Raw genomic sequence first — 18758 nt, 5'->3', positions numbered from 1 at the left:
TTTATTTATTTATTTTGTTTTAGACTGGGTTCAAAGCCAACTAGGTTATCATAAACCAATCATAGGCAATTCCAACGTCCGACTGATTGGATGTAAGGTAATTGGAAAACAGAATGAATACCTTGGCGGCTCCAAATCTTTAAAATGCGGTAACAAGCAAGAAACAAAGTTTCCATTTTATCGAAGGACACGTCTTTGGGCACACGAAAGCACAGTTTCAAAAGCATTTTAGAAGAAGGGGCAACTTGCGTTAGTTTCGAACAGAACGAGGAAATAGTTTTCAGATTTCACAACAAATCGTCCTGGAATGCTTGTACTAGTCAATAATTATTATATGCTTTGGCTTTCTTAGAACTCAATGTACGGATACGTCTATCTGAAGGGGCAGAATGTGTGACCTCGGTTGTCAATGAGTTTTTAGACCCTGACCCTCGCAGGGCAAACTTTCCAAAAATAATTATGAGCTATCCACCTACAGATTTTATACTTTTTATGTGTATATTACAATTTCTACTCTGCTTTTCGGCAAAATTCGAATTCAGAGGGCAACGGGGGAAAAACGTTAAGTGTTAACGAAAATCTAGAACAAACTTGAAAGACCCACTTCATGAAAAATTCTTTAGGCTTGCTTCTGTCTAATCCATGGTCTTGTATTTTTCTTAAAAATGTAACAATTATTTTGATAATGACATTCCTCCAAAGGGATAACGTAGCAGTAAATATTGTATCAATTTGTTGTCTTATACAAAGCTGTCAACAATACATTATAGTAATCATAACTGAAGGCATGTTTCTTAAAAAAAAAAAATGTAAAATATGCACATTCAATTTTAATGTACGTCAAATGACATCAAGGCCAAACACTAACAAATGCATAAGTACATCCACACACAAAATTAAAATCATCTGCACAGTGCCAATACCGAAAGTAGTGACAGTTTGTTTCCTGGCTATACGATGACTATTTACAGTATTTTCAAATTCTGCAATGTACAGAAAAAGTAACTTCACCTCTCTCAATGTAACGCATTACAAAATGGTACTTGAAACTTATGACTTTTCTGCTCCTCTCTAGCAATCCGGCCAACAACCGTCAAAAAATGAAAACATGTAACAGGTGGCTCACGCAACACAATTTTTTGCTTTCGATATTTGCAACAGAAAATAACAGAAACGTGGGTGAAACAAATCATTAATGGAATTAATAGTTACAGACCGAGTGATTCTCATCAATGGTACATCTCACTACACATGTTAAAATCTTAACAGCAATCATTTCCATACCTGCTCCGCTCCCACATAAACATGTGTTACATTTATTGCTGCTTACCTGACCTTGTACGGACTCGTTGTAAATAGAGAAAAAGTATTGACGGTATATTGTCGTCTGGTACAGGTTGTTTAACAGTCCACTTGATACCGTATATTTACTGAACTACACAGACTCTAGCCCGGGACGTGAAACGTCATTCAAACAAGCAGACACACTGCCGTACATAGAAGTTTTCAAAGATGATAGCCAAGTTGTGGTAGCGTCAGAGACCTTCATTTCACTCTAGTGCCGAATATGTGCGAAATTCAGTACCGCCCTAGATGTGAGATTTTAATTCCTTAGTTGAGATATTTATGTCAGTACACAATAAAGTTTTTGCTCGAGCTGTTTCAGATGCAAATGAATAAAAAATGGCTATCTAAAATATGAAGGAACGCAATATCCAGTCGAAGATCCAGATAATTTTGAATTTAAATAATTGTGTAGCGTTAATTTGCAAATTAATGCATTAGAAATCACTGACGGCTGATTTTTCCCGTAGCAGTATGATCATCCAATGCACATATTATCTTTGCAAATTACTGCCACATTAACTCAATATGGACACCACGCGCAATGTTGACAGTTGTGAATGGGAGTGATATGAAATTGTTGTTGATGGTGTATTTGTTTATTCACACATATGTCTTAAAGCAGTAAACACTCGTATATCGAAACTGATGTGCTGCGAAATGTCTGAGAAGAATCCACTCAGTTTATTGTGATTTCGATAGCGGGATTAGAAATTTTGTGCTTTATGTAGTTACCCAACTAAAATGAATGCTTAGTAAGTATAAGAGTACCGTCTTCACCTAGAAATACAAGAAATCGTCATAAGAAGACTTATTCAGTTATTTATTTGTGAGCTTTCTGAATAAGATGTGTTTTTATGCAGCCGGACGAATAGTGGTTGTAGCGGTACGGCGTATGATCGGTGGGTTGAGCAGCACGGTGCAGAAAATACCAATAAATCTGCACTAACAAAAATGCAACATCAGTACTGGGTAACAAAGGAAACGGTGTTTCGGAAACTGGGGAAAAAGGAAGACGAGTGTATTGTTGCATCAGATGCAGAGTTAGACGCAAAGTTGGAATTATTCCGCTCCATTCAAGAAAGCTGCCTTGTTCTTCAACGAATCATTGATAGATATCAGGAGAGGCTATGTAGTAAGTTGATGTTAATAATGAAGCAGTAGTAGCATACTGTTCCGAAATGACTTACTTTAAATGTGTGTTGTTCACAGCTTTAGCCCAAGAAGAGAACTCTATGGGACGATTCCTAAAAGAAGCCGGGAAAACCGATAAAACCAGAGCTGGGAAAATGATGACTGCAGTTGGCAAATCTCTTTCCTACTCAGGACAACAGCGGCTAACCCTTAGGGTACCACTCTTACGTTTGTATCAGGTAATATTGTCGATAGGAGGGTAGCTGCATTGTTTAGGATTTGCGTTTATATCTTTTTCTAAACGACATTTTTTGATTAGGAAGTGGAAACATTTAGACATAGGGCCATTGAAGATACACTGCAAAATGTGAATGGAATGGAGAAGGCAAGAACTGAATATCGTGCATCTCTAAGCTGGATGAAAAATGTATCACAGGAATTGGATCCTGATACATACAAGCAGTTGGAACGTTTCCGGAAGGTACATAACCTTTCATGCTATGTAATAAACAAAATATAACATTGCTTCTCTCTCTCTCTCTCTCTCTCTCTCTCTCTCTCTCTCTCTCTCTCTCTCTCTCTCTCTCTCACACACACACTTGGAAATGTCCTTACCTATTTTCTGATCAACCCTGGGCCAATTGCTGCTTATGCTGTTGTTGCAATTGGCTTGCTTTTTTGTAGTATATACCCCAACATTCAAACATTTGCTTTTTCCCCTTTTTACCCCAATATTCAAACATTTTCGTTTCCCTCTTTTTACACAGTGCCTCTTGTGATATTTCCATGTGTGTCATATTCGGTTAAGTTTACAATCATTTATTGTATGCAAGCCATACTGCAAAACTTCAATGTATTGAAACAACAACACTGTTAAGCACCATTAGCTACTTAATGCATATAAAGGAAGTAAGTAAGTTTAAAGTTAATGTTCCATATACAGCGAGGTCATTACAGTCAGTGCACAAGATCATACAGGGAAAGGAAGGGGAAGGTAATTGGCTGTGCCCGTTCATGGGACCCATCCCAGCAGCTGCTTTAAGTGATTTAGGAAAATCATGAAAAACCTAAATCTGGTTGGCTGGACAGAAAATTCAATCGTCATCATCCTGAATGCAAATCCAATGTCAACTTTGCGTTTGCGTCTTTCAGAGATTTAATCTCCTTTTTCAGAGATCCAATATCACTTTGTAGTAATTTTATTATTTCATCTTTCGACTTTATCGTAGTTACAAGTTCGGCTGTTTCACACTGCAAACAGTCAGAGCAAGTCCATGCGAGATCGTCACTTAAGAATTTTAGGTTCACTCTAGCGCACTTTTCATGATGCCAGTAGTTGCACTTTACACATAAGACTCCTTTCATAACACGTTTTTTACACTGTTTACACAATGAACTTTTGTTTTTACTCTTTCTGTACGCATGCGATGTGTCATTACACTGTTCACTCGGCACCATCTTGCTTGTTTTAATGAATGTAGTCGTTAAATTATATTAGTTAGGAAACCATGGTGGAGCCACAGTTAAGTTTTTTAAACTATTATTTGAAAATGCAACAATTGACTAGAACTTAAGTTTAGTCCAGAATTATGGGGGGGTGGGGAGGACATTACTTCCACGAACATACAATCTGCCCACTTTTATTGTTCTCTCTCTCTCTCTCTCTCTCTCTCTCTCTCTCTCTCTCTCTCTCTCTCTCTCTCTCTCTCTCTCTCTCTCTCTCTCTCTTCCCCCCCCCCCCCCTCTCTCTCTCTCTTTCCCCCCTCCCTCTCTCTCCCACCCTACCCCATTTCAGTACTTATTTCTTTCCCTCCACCCCTCTGTCTTTCACTTTGCACTTTGACATTATACCATCTCTGTAATTTTGCTGGCATGCTTACCAGTATACCATCTTTGATGACACATCCGTCTTCATCTTTTCTTCCCCTGGTCCTCACAACAGATGTGTCACACATCACTCTCATCCTGTGGTCTGTTAATTTTGTCCCCTAGGAATTTCTCCCCCCCCCCCCCCCCTCCCCTTTTTTTTTTTTTTTTACCTATTCCATCTCCTGAAAGTATGTATTCACCAACTCTTCTGTCTCTTTGGTAGACAGTATGCCTGTTTTTTTTTTTTTTTTTTTTTTGTCTTGGATCTTCGACTGACATTTTTTTAATTTCACACTCTCACTCACTAAGTAGCCTCTTTTTCTTATTTATTTTTGTGAACATCATTATCATTTTGTAACTTACGTTGGCATTAGGGAAGCGTCCGATTCCTCCAGTCTGCTTTGACCCATGATGGAAATACGGAAGCACCCGATCCCACCTGTCTGCTTTGACCCATGGCATCACAAATATGGCAGAAACAACCATAATCCACGATTCCAATATGGCGCATATAAAGTCATTACGTACACATTATGAGGACGAAAATACATCGAAAAACAATCAAGCACACTTTCCACAAAAAGCCTAATGACACTGACGGGACAAGTGTGAGAAATGTTGTGTTTTTGGGTGGGGGCAAGCTAAATATAAACAAATTTAGACACCCACCCTCATACAAAACCACACAAAAGTAAAAAAAAAAAAAGTCATCACTAAACTCCCCAAATACCACTAAACACTGTATAATCTGGAATTGGACACTTCCCTTGACCTATATGACTCAACAGCAGTTCCCGATCTCATAAATTAGGATCAAACACTTCCCATGGCCAATATAGCTCAAAAACATCTCCCGATACCAATACCAACAGACACAGTCACTCATTGAGATCAAACACTTCCCTTGACCTGTGCACTGTTAATTTTATGCATCATATCCATTCCTGAACAAAAACGATTAATTTTACTAAAATTACCACATGACGTACAGTGAACAACACTAAATTAACCTTCACACAAGATCGTTAACTCACTGAAACGAATTCCACTACAAACACAGTCGACACTCGAACAATTCTGGATAATGAGCAAAAGCAAACTGAGCCCAAAACACCACACAAATGAAATACCTCCAGAGAGCACAACAGACCACAACACGATGACATCTACAATCACGCCACACTCACAAACCAAACTCCGCCCCATCATGACGTCTCACATGACAACACCCTTACTTCACGGGTCAAAGCCCATGCGTGGGATCGGACGCTTCTGTCAAGGTCAAGGGAAACGTCTGATTCCACTTTTGGGAACTACAGACGTTGGTTTTTTTGGTATTGTGGATTTGGTTTGAGCAATACTGGTCATGTGAAATGTATGATTCCCGTTGGTTTTATGGCTGTAGCATTTTGTTGCCAGTTGAGTTTAGTTTGTCCCTGTCCTAAACCTCCATTGTCTACAGTTGTCCCTTTAGTTTCATTTTATTGTGGAGTGCAATATTTTTCTGTAATTTTTATTTTTTTCATATTTGTTGGAATGTACATGTAGTGACAATATTATTGCCATTCTTTATGCACTGCAACTAGGTGTTTCCACCATATTGATGACATCACATGACCAGTATTGCTCAAACCAAGTCCACAATACCAAAAAATCAACATCCGTAATTCCCAAAAGTGGAATCAGACGTTTCCCTTGACCTATGTAGTGTAAACAAAGCCTTTGATACCAAAAAACCAACACCTGCTACTCCGAAAAATGGAGTCTGGCATTTCCCTTGATCTATGTAGCTCAGATGCAACTGTTAATACCCACAGGCAAACCACACCTACATAAGTCACAAAACTCCACCAAAACCATAACCCCAACAACTCGAAAACCCAGAAAACACTATATTAAATAGGTCAATCATAACTCGACATAATACCATAAATATAAAACAGACAATACATCAGAATTAGTATAGAGTAAAACCAGAACAAAAACTACTTACTGACAAATGCCTCTAATTAAAATCACCCAGGCTGACTGGGGTGTGCGTGCAACTAACCGCTCCCCCTCCCCACACACATACAAAATAATAACAACTCACTGAAAACAAAGCAAACACTTACAAATCCACGTTAGTGCACTGACTACACAGACTCAAAGAAACCCACATTACCACAGTGATAACCAACACTCAAATGAACCCAATGCCACATGTTAAAATTAACATGTCAACATCGACCATCAGAGGGCGCCACCAAATACAACAACGTGAGATTTACAAACACAAACCAAATCAAAAACAATGTGTCATAGTGATGTCACACACCCCAACAACATTACGTCACGGGTCGAAGTAGAAGGGTGGAATTGGACCCTGCCAGTGGCCCCTTATGTTCTCCCTAACCCACATTACTTTTTCAATATGGCATGCCCAACTTTTGTATCACTATGTAAGGAAACATTCTGTTACATTAGTCTTTCACAAAGCATATTGTTTCATTTTTAGTGTGAGAGCTTGTTGAAGGACTTGGCACTGCACTGCAACTCTCTTGTGACTTTACATTGACATACATAATTTCATTACTTGCTAATTACCTAGTCACATGCTAGTCATGAAAGTGAAGCATAAATTGGGGATGTAAGTAGATATATTGTGAAAGAGATTTCGGTGTGAAATACAATCTGTTTTGCAATGAAATTACAATAGTATTTGGTAGTAACCTTTCCAAAACGAGTATACAGGAATTGTGCTCTCCCCCCCCCCCCCCCCCCTCCCAAAAAAAAAAAAAAATCATGAAAAAGACATCTCCCACAGATATAGCTTGCAAATCAAAACAAGAATTCTACCCTACATCAAAAAATTTAGGCAACCATACCCAAATAAATCATTACAAAAAATTGTAACTCTTTAAGTAAAGTAATCAAATATTAAAAAAGTTCATATTTTAGCTCCAAAATAAATCAATCCTGTAATAAAATCAAAACATTCAGGGTTGTAATGAGAAGTGAGACCTCTGCCAACTGTACCAGTAAAACTTAAGACTTTGTGTTAATTATTGATGATGAACATGTAAACAACCAATATGGCTTGCCCAAGTTTTGTATCACTGTGTAAGGAAACATTCTGTTACATTATTATTTCACAAAGCATATTGTGTCATTTTTAGCAAAAATCTCCAGTGACTTTTTTTTAGTGCTACTGAGCAAACAGGATTTAATGTCTCCTTAAAAAGTGCCATGGAAATACTGAAATGCCACTTTCCTAATCCTATAAATGAGATAAGCATTTCCTCTGTAACTGGAAATAAATTAAAGAGAACTATTGTCCCCTTAAAAAGCAAAGGGTCATCAGGTGTAGATAATATTTCTATTTAACTTCTAAAAGTGAAGTTTTTGCACCCATATTTAATGCTTCTATGAATAAGGGTGTCTTGCCAGACAAAATTAAGCTTTCTGTAGAACCTGCCACTCCACAAAAAGGAAGAAACAAAATGAGTTACACAAAGTTTGGCAACCATATTTAATGCTTCTATGAGTCAGGGTTCTTGCCAGATGGAATGGAGCTTGCTGTAGCACCAAGTTACAAACAATTGGCCCACCTCTCTCTTGACCACATTCACAAAAGTCCTTGAGAAAGTACTGTATCGTAGGCTTGTGAAGTACCTTGAAAACTTTGATATGATTGATGGAGGGCAATTTGGTTTCCAAAAAGGTATGCCCACAACTGAAGCCATATATTCTTTCACAATGAGAATAGGATAGGATTAGGTAAGGATAAGTCAGAAGAATCACTAAGAAGAAGAAGAAGAAAAAAAAAAAAAAAAGAGTGAAACCACTTGTATATTTGGTGATCATTGTAGGACATTCATTACGTGAATCACAAAATTTTTATAAAACATTGTGCCACTATGGAGTCACAGAGGCAGTGGGAAACAGGCTACAATCATACCTCCATGACAGGTTAAAGAATATGGTTTTGGATGAAGGTGAGGAAGTGGAGTCCAGGTGGGGCACTATACTCCGTGGAGTCCTCCAGGGATCTCTCCATGGTCCACTGCTGTTTATATGCAAGGGTGACTTGCACATGTCATACCAAACATTTAAGTTCACTATGTTTGCTGATAATACTTACATTATGATAAACCCCAAATATTTAATCAATGTAGAGGCTAATGCCAACAAATTACCCCTGAAGTCCTAACATGCTTCAAAGAAAACTTATTGTCATTAAAACCGAGCAAAACTAATTACATCTAGTTCAACTCCTGTCACAAAATCACACAGCAGACACCTCTCATACATGACAGTCAGCAAATACAAAGGGTATATTGCACCATACTTTTAGCATATAAAAAGCAAGGTAAGCTGGAAACATTATCTGCTCTAGGCCATAAAAAGGTTCACCTAGGCTATATTTGCCATTAGGACTCATATATCTGAGATACTTGTGTGATGAAGTCCACTTACTTATGTTCTATGGAATTATCTTCTGGTTCAGTTCTCCTACAACAAAGAAAACTTTCTGCAGAAAACGGTTATCCAGACTATAAACAGTTCCCTTGAGAACCTCCTGTCACAATCATTTTAAGAACTCATCTCCACTTCCCAATATATTTAAAATATGTTTATTCCATTTCTGGTTGACAGTCCCATGCATTATGAAACAAATGAAATGTCCTGTGATAACAATGAAAGACAAAAGGCAGACCTCTATTTTGATTTCAAAAATTTAATCTAGATGCAGAAAGATGTAGACTATTTGGGTCCAGAATAATATTTGGTATGAGTTGTCAGCTTGGACCACAGTCATTGCTGTGGTGTCACATTTTGGGGTGTTGTATTCACAGTTTCTTTTGTTTGTTGGTGAAGCCAGTGAATGTGAAAACATAAACACCTTCACTGATTGACCTGTAGCTTAGCTCTACGTCTTGTTTAGTTTGACAGGTGATAGTTTGGTTATGAATTGACAAAGCCAACAACTGTGAAACTAAAAAAATCTGGTTGTAGTGACAGACTGTCCATTGCTTAGTGTATTTGAAAACATCACTAGTGATATCATGTTCTAGTCACTGTATTTACGACATTTGTATCAGGTTTCCTACATCACTGATAAAAGCTGTGAGTCGTATTGAATATTCCTCTTTATCCCAGTATTCTTGCATTAAATATATATGTAATTCATTGTCAAATAACATCAGAGGCCTGTCAAGTTACATTGCAGTATTTAAAAATAAAATAAAGATGTTTTTACTTCAGAAAACCTTTTATTCATTTGATTAACTTTTTAGGACACACCTGTAGACTTTTGATGTATATAGATTTTTATTGTTTGTTTATTATGTGTTTTTGGTCAACATGTTCTAATTCTTATATAGTGCTTTTTTCAACTTTCATCTGTTTTTGTTCTATTTTTATGTTTTTGTTTTACTGCAATTTTTCTTTAAGTTTTGTACTTTACCTCGTTACGTTTTCTATATACTTCACATTTACATATTTTTTTACTTGTTCCACATCCTAGTGTTTTACACATATTAAATAATAAATAGAATATGTATGTAAATAAATACTCAAGGTACCATTTCACTGCCATTTTGCATGTTTGCAATCAGTTCATAGTTCTTTTTCCAAGATAATATATTGGATTCTGTATGTCAAGAAATCCTCTGCACCATCAAATATCCAATCTAATCAGTTTGTAGCATTGTATTTCCCTATCATCTGATAAAGTTGTGACTATGTATTGAGTCAATACTTCATCAAATAAAACAGAATGTGAGTGTCGGAATGTCTGTGACTTGCAGAATATGAAAATGAAGAGAATTAGCTGAGTTTCACATTTCTGATTTTGAACTGTGGGTTGGCTAGTGAGGATAGATATTTCTGATTATTGTAAACATTCAAAGGAAAGAACACAATGATCTTTAATCAAATTTTAAACAGACATTCATAACATTGTTCTTAGAAAATGTATTAAGGAATGCAAAAGACATTGAATTAATTGTATACAGAGAGATGCATCTATGAAGCAGACCTTCCCGATCCACCCACCCTGCACTACCTACTCCAATCCTATCACGGGCTTTCCTGTGCCATATGAGGCCAGGCCACCTTTGAAAGCAGCCCATATCATAAACCAATTCTGCTGCAGACACTACAGAGCTTTTCATGTCGGTACAACTACCAACTAGCTGTACACCAGGATTAATAGCTGCTGCCAAACTGTTTTCAAGGACAAAGTTGACCAAAGTTGGAGCTGAGCATAACATGCTGAGTTGGTATGGCTATTTTACAGCCTGGGCAATGTGGATCCTTCATTCCACCACCACCATCTCTGTAGTAAGCAGGTGTGAGCTATCCTTGTTACACATCCTTCCTCACAAATTTTCTTTTTTCTCTGTCTTGTAATCTCCTGCCATTAATGTCCCCATGTCACTTTCAGTATGTGCCATTCCCCTGGCTCTGACAACAGCACATCATGTGCTTGCAGTTGAGATTGCTTAAGAAGACCCCTGAAAGCTCACGGTGCTGACACCAGCTTTCAACTGTGAAGCACTATGGCAACACTAAGATGTTGCCTTAGAAACATTTACAAAATCACATTAAGTTATTGGTTGAGGTAGGCGTGTGAACATGCCGCGCCCAATCCACTGCAACTATGAAGAATCAACTTACGCCAACCCAACTACAGCATGTGTATCTGCCACCTCTCGCTCCTGCATTCTTGCCTGCCAAACTGGTTGCCTCACTCCAAGCCACTAACCAAAGACCCTAACCCCTGTCCTGCATTCCACCTCTACCAACCTCACTTTACACAATCCTCTGCCGAATGTAGCCCACCTGCTTAAATGCAGCAGCTGGCATTGTGCTTCCAGCCTCTGTGGGTCTATGCATGCCTGCACGTATGGGTGGGTGTGCGCGTGCTTTTTTGACAAGTTATTGCCTTTACTCATGAAGTATTTTTGGTTATGCCTCTTTGATATTCACTGTATATATGAGCCCAGTAAGTCATTCATATAACTGTATGTATAAAAAATAGGAAAAGGGGGACTAGGGAGGAAACACTCAACATCTGTAACATGCAGCTTTACCTGCAAAATTACTGTATAGTAATTTGTCTGGTTGTGAAGAATTGTTTTCAGTTTGTTCCTTCTGGCACTATCATCAGTGTACATCATTAAATTAATATTAAATAATATCAAAGCTTACATCCATGCAGACTGATACAACCTATTACCACTTCTTTCGCAACATGGGGCCAACTTCTGGTAACTATTACAAAACATACTGCACTGTTGCTGGAACTTATTTATGTTTTATTTGCTGTGATTTCCTGTTGCAAAATGTTCTTAGGAGGCCAGAAGTATATTTCAGTTTGAAACAGATTCGAAGATGATGATGGTACTGCAGTCCAATAAAAATACATAAAAAAGGAGTTATTCTTAATAAGTGTCAGCTTCTTGAACATAAAAAAGATGCAAATGACAGCTTTTAAAACTTCAGGTTATTTCATCTGACAGTTGAAGTGAAAAAGAATTAGAAAGGTTAGGTTTTAACATCCCAGTAGATATTGAATATAAGCCCAGATTGGGAAAGGATTGAGGAAGAAATTGGCCCAGTACTTGTTGAAGTAATATGTCCAACATCTCTCTCAAACAGGTTAAGAAAAACACAGAAAATTTAAATGTGGGTACTCGGGCATGGATTTGAAGTACAATCCTCGCAAATTAAGAGTCCTGAAATGAAAGGATGTGAGAAAATTGATAGTTCAGTAATTGAGAAAATTGATAGTTCAGTAATTAAGTAAGAAGGATGCAAAGGGTCTCTTCTCTGATCTATTTGTGTGTTTTCCTATCAGTTCACAACAAGCATCTTTCCACTTCTCACTGAGTAGTGATAATTTTTTTTTACTTGAAAAGTCCATGCCTCACTGCCATATGTCAGTATTGGTAATACACATTGATTGTAAACATTCACTTTAAGTCACACTGGAAGCTTGTTTCTGAAAACCATATTTAACTTACCAAAACAGTCCAACCCATTTTCTATTTTTCCCTGTTTCTTACGCTGCCCACATACACATTATCTCCAGCTATGCTTACTACAAAAACTCCTCTGTTGTTTCTCTGCCTAAGTATTGATTTTTACTATTTTGAGTGTGCTATTTTAACCTAATTGTAATTGATTATGTAACCTGTTTTTAAACTTACTACCTTAAGTTGTTCTATTCATTGTTGTTTACCTGCACTAAAGGCAAAATGTCATCTAAACAGTTTCATTTATATAAGAAATAACACACACATCAAAAAAAGTTTTACATCATTTCTGTTGTGAGAGTTCTGGAACCTGTACAGAAAATTCGAATAGAGGTCAACATAATCATCATTTCCACCCTTTTTATTGCTCATGAAAACCATCCATTTTATGTTGTACCACCATACAGCAAGACCTTCAGAGGTGGTGGTCCAGATTGCTGTACACACCGGTACCTCTAATACCCAGTAGCATTCCTCTTACATTGATGCAAGCCTGTATTCATTGTGGCATACTATCCACTAGTTCGTCAAGGCACTGTTGGTGCAGTTTGTCCCGCTCCTCAATGGCGATTTGGCATAGATCCCTCAGAGTGGTTGGTGGGTCACGTCGTCCAGAAACAGCCCTTTTCAATCTATCCCAGGCATGTTCAATAGGGTTCATAACTGGAGAACATGCTGGCCACTCTAGTCGAGTGATGTCATTATACTGAAGGAAGTCAGTCACAAGACATGCACGGTGGGGACGCAAATTGTCATCCATGAAGACGAATGCCTCGTCAGTATGCTGCCAATATGGTTGCACTATCAGTTGGAGAATGGCATTCACGTATTGTACAGCTGTTATGGCACCTTCCATGACCATCAGTGGCATACGTCGGCCCCACATAATGCCACCGTAAAGCAGCAGGGACCCTCCACCGTGCTGCACTCGCTGGACAGTGTGTCTAAGATGTTTAGCCTGACTGAGTTGCCTCCAAACACGTCTTTGACGATTGTCTGGTTGAAGGCATATGCGACATGATTCAGTAAAGAGACTGTGATGCCAATCCTGAGCGGTCATTCGGCGTGTTGTTGGGCCCATCCGTACCACGCTGCATGGTGTCATGGTTGCATGGTTGCCATGGATGTCGGGAGTGAAGTTGTGCATCATGCAGCCTATTGCGCACAGTTTGAGCCATAACACGACGTCCTGTGGCTGCACGATAAGCATTATTCAACATGGTGGTGTTGCTGTCAGGGTTTCTCCGAGCCATAATCCATAGGTAGCGGTCATCCACTGCAGTAGTAGCCCTTGGGCGGCCTGAGCGAGGCATGTCATTGTCAGTTCCTGTCTCTTTGTATCTTCTCTATGTCCAAACAACATCGCTTTGGTTCACTCCGAGATGCCTGGACACTTATCTTGCTGAGAGCCCTTCCAGTCACAAAGTAACAATGCGCATGTAATCGAACTACGTTATTGATCATCTAGGCGAGGTTGAACTACAGACAATATGAGCCGTGTACCTTCTTCCTCTTCATCTAATACGTGCTGCTCTTGCCTGGTTGTTTACATCTTTGGGCTGGTTTAGTGACGTCTCTAAACAGTCAAAGGGACTGTGTCTTGATACATTATCCACAGTCAACGTCTGTCTTCAGCAGTTCTGGGAACGGGGGTGATGCAAAACGCTTTTTGATGTATATATTTTCTTTAGCCATTGCAATGTCATTCTGATGGCTGTTACTGTTGTAATGTTCTTTGTGTCACACATTTGATTGTAAATGTGTGAAGTTTGAGAAATATAATAAAAACATAAATTTTAAACAATGTTGAAGGCACAAAATTCTTATGAACCGTTGAATTATGATGTATTCTTTCTACCGTATCAATTATTTGGCTTTAATTTCATTCTTTGATTATATTTTAAACTTACTTGTTTACTGTGCTCCCTTTTGTTTATTCAGTTTTATTTTATTTCATTATTGTATGTGTAACAGGTGCAGACACAAGTACGTCGAAGCAAGGTCCGTTTTGATAAGTTAAAGCTGGATTGCCTTCAAAAAGTTGATCTTTTAGCTGCAGCACGATGTAATATGTTTTCTCATGCTTTGATTCTGTATCAAAATTCATTGCTTCAGTTTGCAGAGAAAACATCTAAAACATTCACCACTATCTCCAATAGCTTCAAAGGTTAGTATTTATTACTTGTTTATAAAGAGACAGATAGAGTAGCTATATTTATGAAGAGGTTTAATAAAAGGCATTTACCTGTATGTAAACTTAATCATATGAACTGACATGAGAAATTGTATCTAAATAAGTTATTTTTTCTCATTTGTATTTCAATTTATGTATCCTGTGTCAAGACTTCAGAGTCCTTTTTAATAAATTTTCAATATATAATGAATTTTGTATCAAAGCTTGTCTTTTTGGTCAGGTTACCAGCATTATGACTTCTGTGTTGTAAAGGAATTGACAGAACCATCTTTAAAATTAGCAGAACAGATATCGGGCTCATCAGAGGACCAGCCAGTAGAGGAAGAAGATAAAGACAAGTGAGTTTCCTCATAGTTAACAAAATTGAGAGCTCTCTTTTTGAGCTATTGGCTATTGTTTTGTACTATTTTGTAATGATTCTACATCTTGACTCCGTAGTCCTGTGTCATCAAATAGAAAGTCAGTTTACAGTGCATATTTACATTGATCACCTGGTCGCACTGACCCTGTGTGGAAGTCAGATTTTGCATAATGCTCATGTTGTTTGCTATTACTGATAATGTATAGTCATTGATTGGTTCAACCAAGAAATTCATTAGTGGAATAGAAGGAATTGGCTACCAATAAATCTTAAACTGAACTTTACTAGTAATTAATCTTCTTATGGATGCTGGCGATTTATCGAAAATGTATATTCTTGAATAACCTTTTGAAAATCTTTTTGAAAATTATTCTTATTTCTAGTGTTATTCCATGAGCTAAACTGTTTGATAAAAGAAAGAGATTATTTATGACAAAATTTAATTGAGAAATAGCTATATTGGGAAGCAATACTTAGTTTCCCAGTTGCTTGAACAACATATCTTTACAGTATGCTCTTGAGTTCACATGAAAAATAATGTGTATTAGACACTTTTGAACTCGGAAAAGTTTAGTTTGATGTGACAAGTTACCCTACAGTGATTCCATATGACATGGGGAGTGTCACAAAGATACTGAAGGAACTGAGCTGGAAGATTCTTGAAGACAGATGTAAACTATCCCAAGAAAGTCTGTTGACAAAGTTTCAGGAACTGACTTTAAGTGTTGATTTTAGGAATATGCTACAATCCCATATGTATCGCTCACATAGGGCCCATGAGGATAATATTAGAACAATGACTGCAAGCACAGAGGCAATCAGTCATTATTCCCATACCTCATACATGAATGGAACAGGAAGAAACCCGAATTAGTAGTAAAATGGTATGTGCCCTCTGTGATGCATGTCACAGTGGTTTGCAGAGTATAAATGAAGACTTAGGTAGATTTGGGATGAAAGTACTCAAAGTAAGCTAGCCTTTGTATTTTTTATATTACATATGGCTCACAAGATTTGCATTGCAGACAAAAATGGTTTAGGCACTTCAACACATCTGTGTTTGCCCCTTCCAGTGGAATTTATTATCAGATGAGACATTTTCACATTTGTTAAAGAAATTCCTGATGAAATGCACCACTCATTCTTGGATATTCTCTGTTTCCCCTGTAAGTTCTGTCTGGCAAGGGTCTCAGACTGCCGAGTGATCCTCAAGTATCAGGTGAATGAGAGTTTTATGAGCTACACCTAGGCACATTATACTTCCTGGGAATTCTTCCAATGAATCACAGTCTAGCAACTGCATTTCTGTGATTAGTTTTTTTGGTAATTCCACTTGAAGTCACTCTGTGTGCATACTCCCAGGTATTTAATAGATGTGACTGCTCCTTGTGATTGATTGGCAATTGTATAATCATGCAAGACATTTCTTTCTGCTTATTTGTGCGCAGTACTTTTGTTGAGGGTCAGCTGTCAGTCTCTACACAAAGTGTTTACCCCCTGACTTTGACTTCTCTGTGCACATCACCATCATCCGCAAACAGACTCATGGTGCTTCTGACATTATCCACGAGTTTATTTATATAAATCGTGTTCAGTATTGGTCCTACAAGACTCCCTTTGGCTTTGCCGCAAGTTGCTTTTCCGTATGAAGATTACTTTCCATTAAGATTGACATGATATGTGCTATTTGCTGAGAACTCTTCAATCTAATGACAAAGCTGGTCTGATATTCTGTATTTTCTTTAAGTGACAGTGTTGTCCTGAATTCGAGGAACATGGTATTAATCTGGGACTGTTATCCTCTACCTTCTGGGTCTGTTGGATGAGCTGAAGTTCACACAATTGCTGTTTGGAGAACCAATTTTCAGCCTCCAGAAATCTGGACATAAAATATTTTCCAAAATTCTACAACAGAGTAATATCAGTCATCTGGGTCTATAGTTGTGGGCATCTGTTTGATGACCCTTCTTGAAGATGAGAATGATCTGCACTTTTTACCTGCAATCAATAGGTGTGCTTTGTTCCTCCAGTGCCTATGGTAGGCTGCAGCTTGAAGAGGAGCAAGTCCTTTCTCAAACTGTGTAGCATCATGGAGGTAACCAGTCAGATCCAGGTGACTTTTCTCAATTGAATGATTTTAGTTGATTTCTATCCCACGGTCACTTTTTTGTGTTTTTGTGACAGTTGAGAGGAGGAACTACTGACTGAGCTTTCTCAGTGAAACAATTTTGGAAAACAAGCCAGTATTTTGACACACTGTCATTCTCCATTTCAGTGCCATTATGGTCACTGAATGTGTGGACAGATGGCTTTTCAGATTAGCAGATAGAATTTTACGTTTGAATTTGTAGGACACTTCACACATTATTCTCCTTATGCTAATTTTATTTCATTCAGTTTTTGGACATGATGCTTTGGATATGTTTAAATCTTTGTTTTCAGAGCAGCTTTCTAGTATAGCAGGTCGTGCCCCTCCCTCACAACTTCACTCAGCACACATCTGTTTAAAGCACATTGTATAGTAATGCTGGAATTTGTCCATTTATACTCAACATTTTCAGAGTTTTAGATATTGTTAGCATCCATTTATGTTGTTTTCTTGAATTACACTCCTGGAAATTGAAATAAGAACACCGTGAATTCATTGTCCCAGGAAGGGGAAACTTTATTGACACATTCCTGGGGTCAGATACATCACATGATCACACTGACAGAACCACAGGCACATAGACACAGGCAACAGAGCATGCACAATGTCGGCACTAGTACAGTGTATATCCACCTTTCGCAGCAATGCAGGCTGCTATTCTCCCATGGAGACGATAGTAGAGATGCTGGATGTAGTCCTGTGGAACGGCTTGCCATGCCATTTCCACCTGGCGCCTCAGTTGGACCAGCGTTCGTGCTGGCCGTGGAGACCGCGTGAGACGACGCTTCATCCAGTCCCAAACATGCTCAGTGGGGGACAGATCCGGAGATCTTGCTGGCCAGGGTAGTTGACTTACACCTTCTAGAGCACGTTGGGTGGCACGGGATACATGCGGACGTGCATTGTCCTGTTGGAAAAGCAAGTTCCCGTGCCGGTCTAGGAATGGTAGAACGATGGGTTCGATGACAGTTTGGATGTACCGTGCACTATTCAGTGTCCCCTCGACGATCACTAGAGGTGTACGGCCAGTGTAGGAGATCGCTCCCCACACCATGATGCCGGGTGTTGGCCCTGTGTGCCTCGGTCGTATGCAGTCCTGATTGTGGCGCTCACCTGCACGGCGCCAAACACGCATACAACCATCATTGGCACCAAGGCAGAAGTGACTCTCATCGCTGAAGACGACACGTCTCCATTCGTCCCTCCATTCACGCCTGTCGCGACACCACTGGAGGCGGGCTGCACGATGTTGGGGCGTGAGCGGAAGACGGCCTAACGGAGTGCGGGACCGTAGCCCAGCTTCATGGAGACGGTTGCGAATGGTCCTCGCCGATACCCCAGGAGCAACAGTGTCCCTAATTTGCTGGGAAGTGGCGGTGCGGTCCCCTACGGCACTGCGTAGGATCCTACGGTCCCAGGTCGACGGGCACGTGCACCTTCCGCCGACCACTGGCGACAACATCAATGTACTGTGGAGACCTCACGCCCCACGTGTTGAGCAATTCGGCGGTACGTCCACCCGGCCTCCTGCATGCCCACTATATGCCCTCGCTCAAAGTCCGTCAACTGCACATACAGTTCACGTCCACGCTGTCGCGGCATGCTACCAGTGTTAAAGACTGCGATGGAGCTCCGTATGCCACGGCAAACTGGCTGACAGTGACGGCGGCGGTGCACAAATGC

At 39.1% G+C, this 18758-nt stretch overlaps 2 protein-coding genes across 2 annotated transcripts in view; one reads left to right on the top strand and one right to left on the bottom strand.

Moving 5' to 3' along the window:
- The window catches only part of LOC126355009 (uncharacterized), a 504064-nt gene extending 502566 nt beyond the window's left edge, over window positions 1-1498 (bottom strand). The window contains exon 1 of the mRNA XM_050005149.1: window positions 1331-1498. The gene's annotated coding sequence lies outside the window, so the exon portion shown is untranslated. The remainder of the gene's footprint in view (window positions 1-1330) is intronic.
- Window positions 1499-1835: 337 nt separating this feature from the next.
- LOC126355011 (islet cell autoantigen 1) overlaps window positions 1836-18758 on the top strand; it is a 47490-nt gene continuing 30567 nt past the window's right edge. Inside the window, exons 1-6 of the mRNA XM_050005151.1 lie at window positions 1836-2099; window positions 2208-2479; window positions 2557-2717; window positions 2798-2959; window positions 14346-14538; window positions 14786-14903. Coding sequence (XP_049861108.1) covers window positions 2089-2099; window positions 2208-2479; window positions 2557-2717; window positions 2798-2959; window positions 14346-14538; window positions 14786-14903 — 917 coding nt within the window. The 5' untranslated portion in view covers window positions 1836-2088. The remainder of the gene's footprint in view (window positions 2100-2207; window positions 2480-2556; window positions 2718-2797; window positions 2960-14345; window positions 14539-14785; window positions 14904-18758) is intronic.

Source organism: Schistocerca gregaria, chromosome 3 (assembly GCF_023897955.1).
Source record: "Schistocerca gregaria isolate iqSchGreg1 chromosome 3, iqSchGreg1.2, whole genome shotgun sequence".
NCBI lineage: Eukaryota > Metazoa > Arthropoda > Insecta > Orthoptera > Acrididae > Schistocerca > Schistocerca gregaria.
This window is presented reverse-complemented; position numbering and strand designations above follow the sequence as displayed.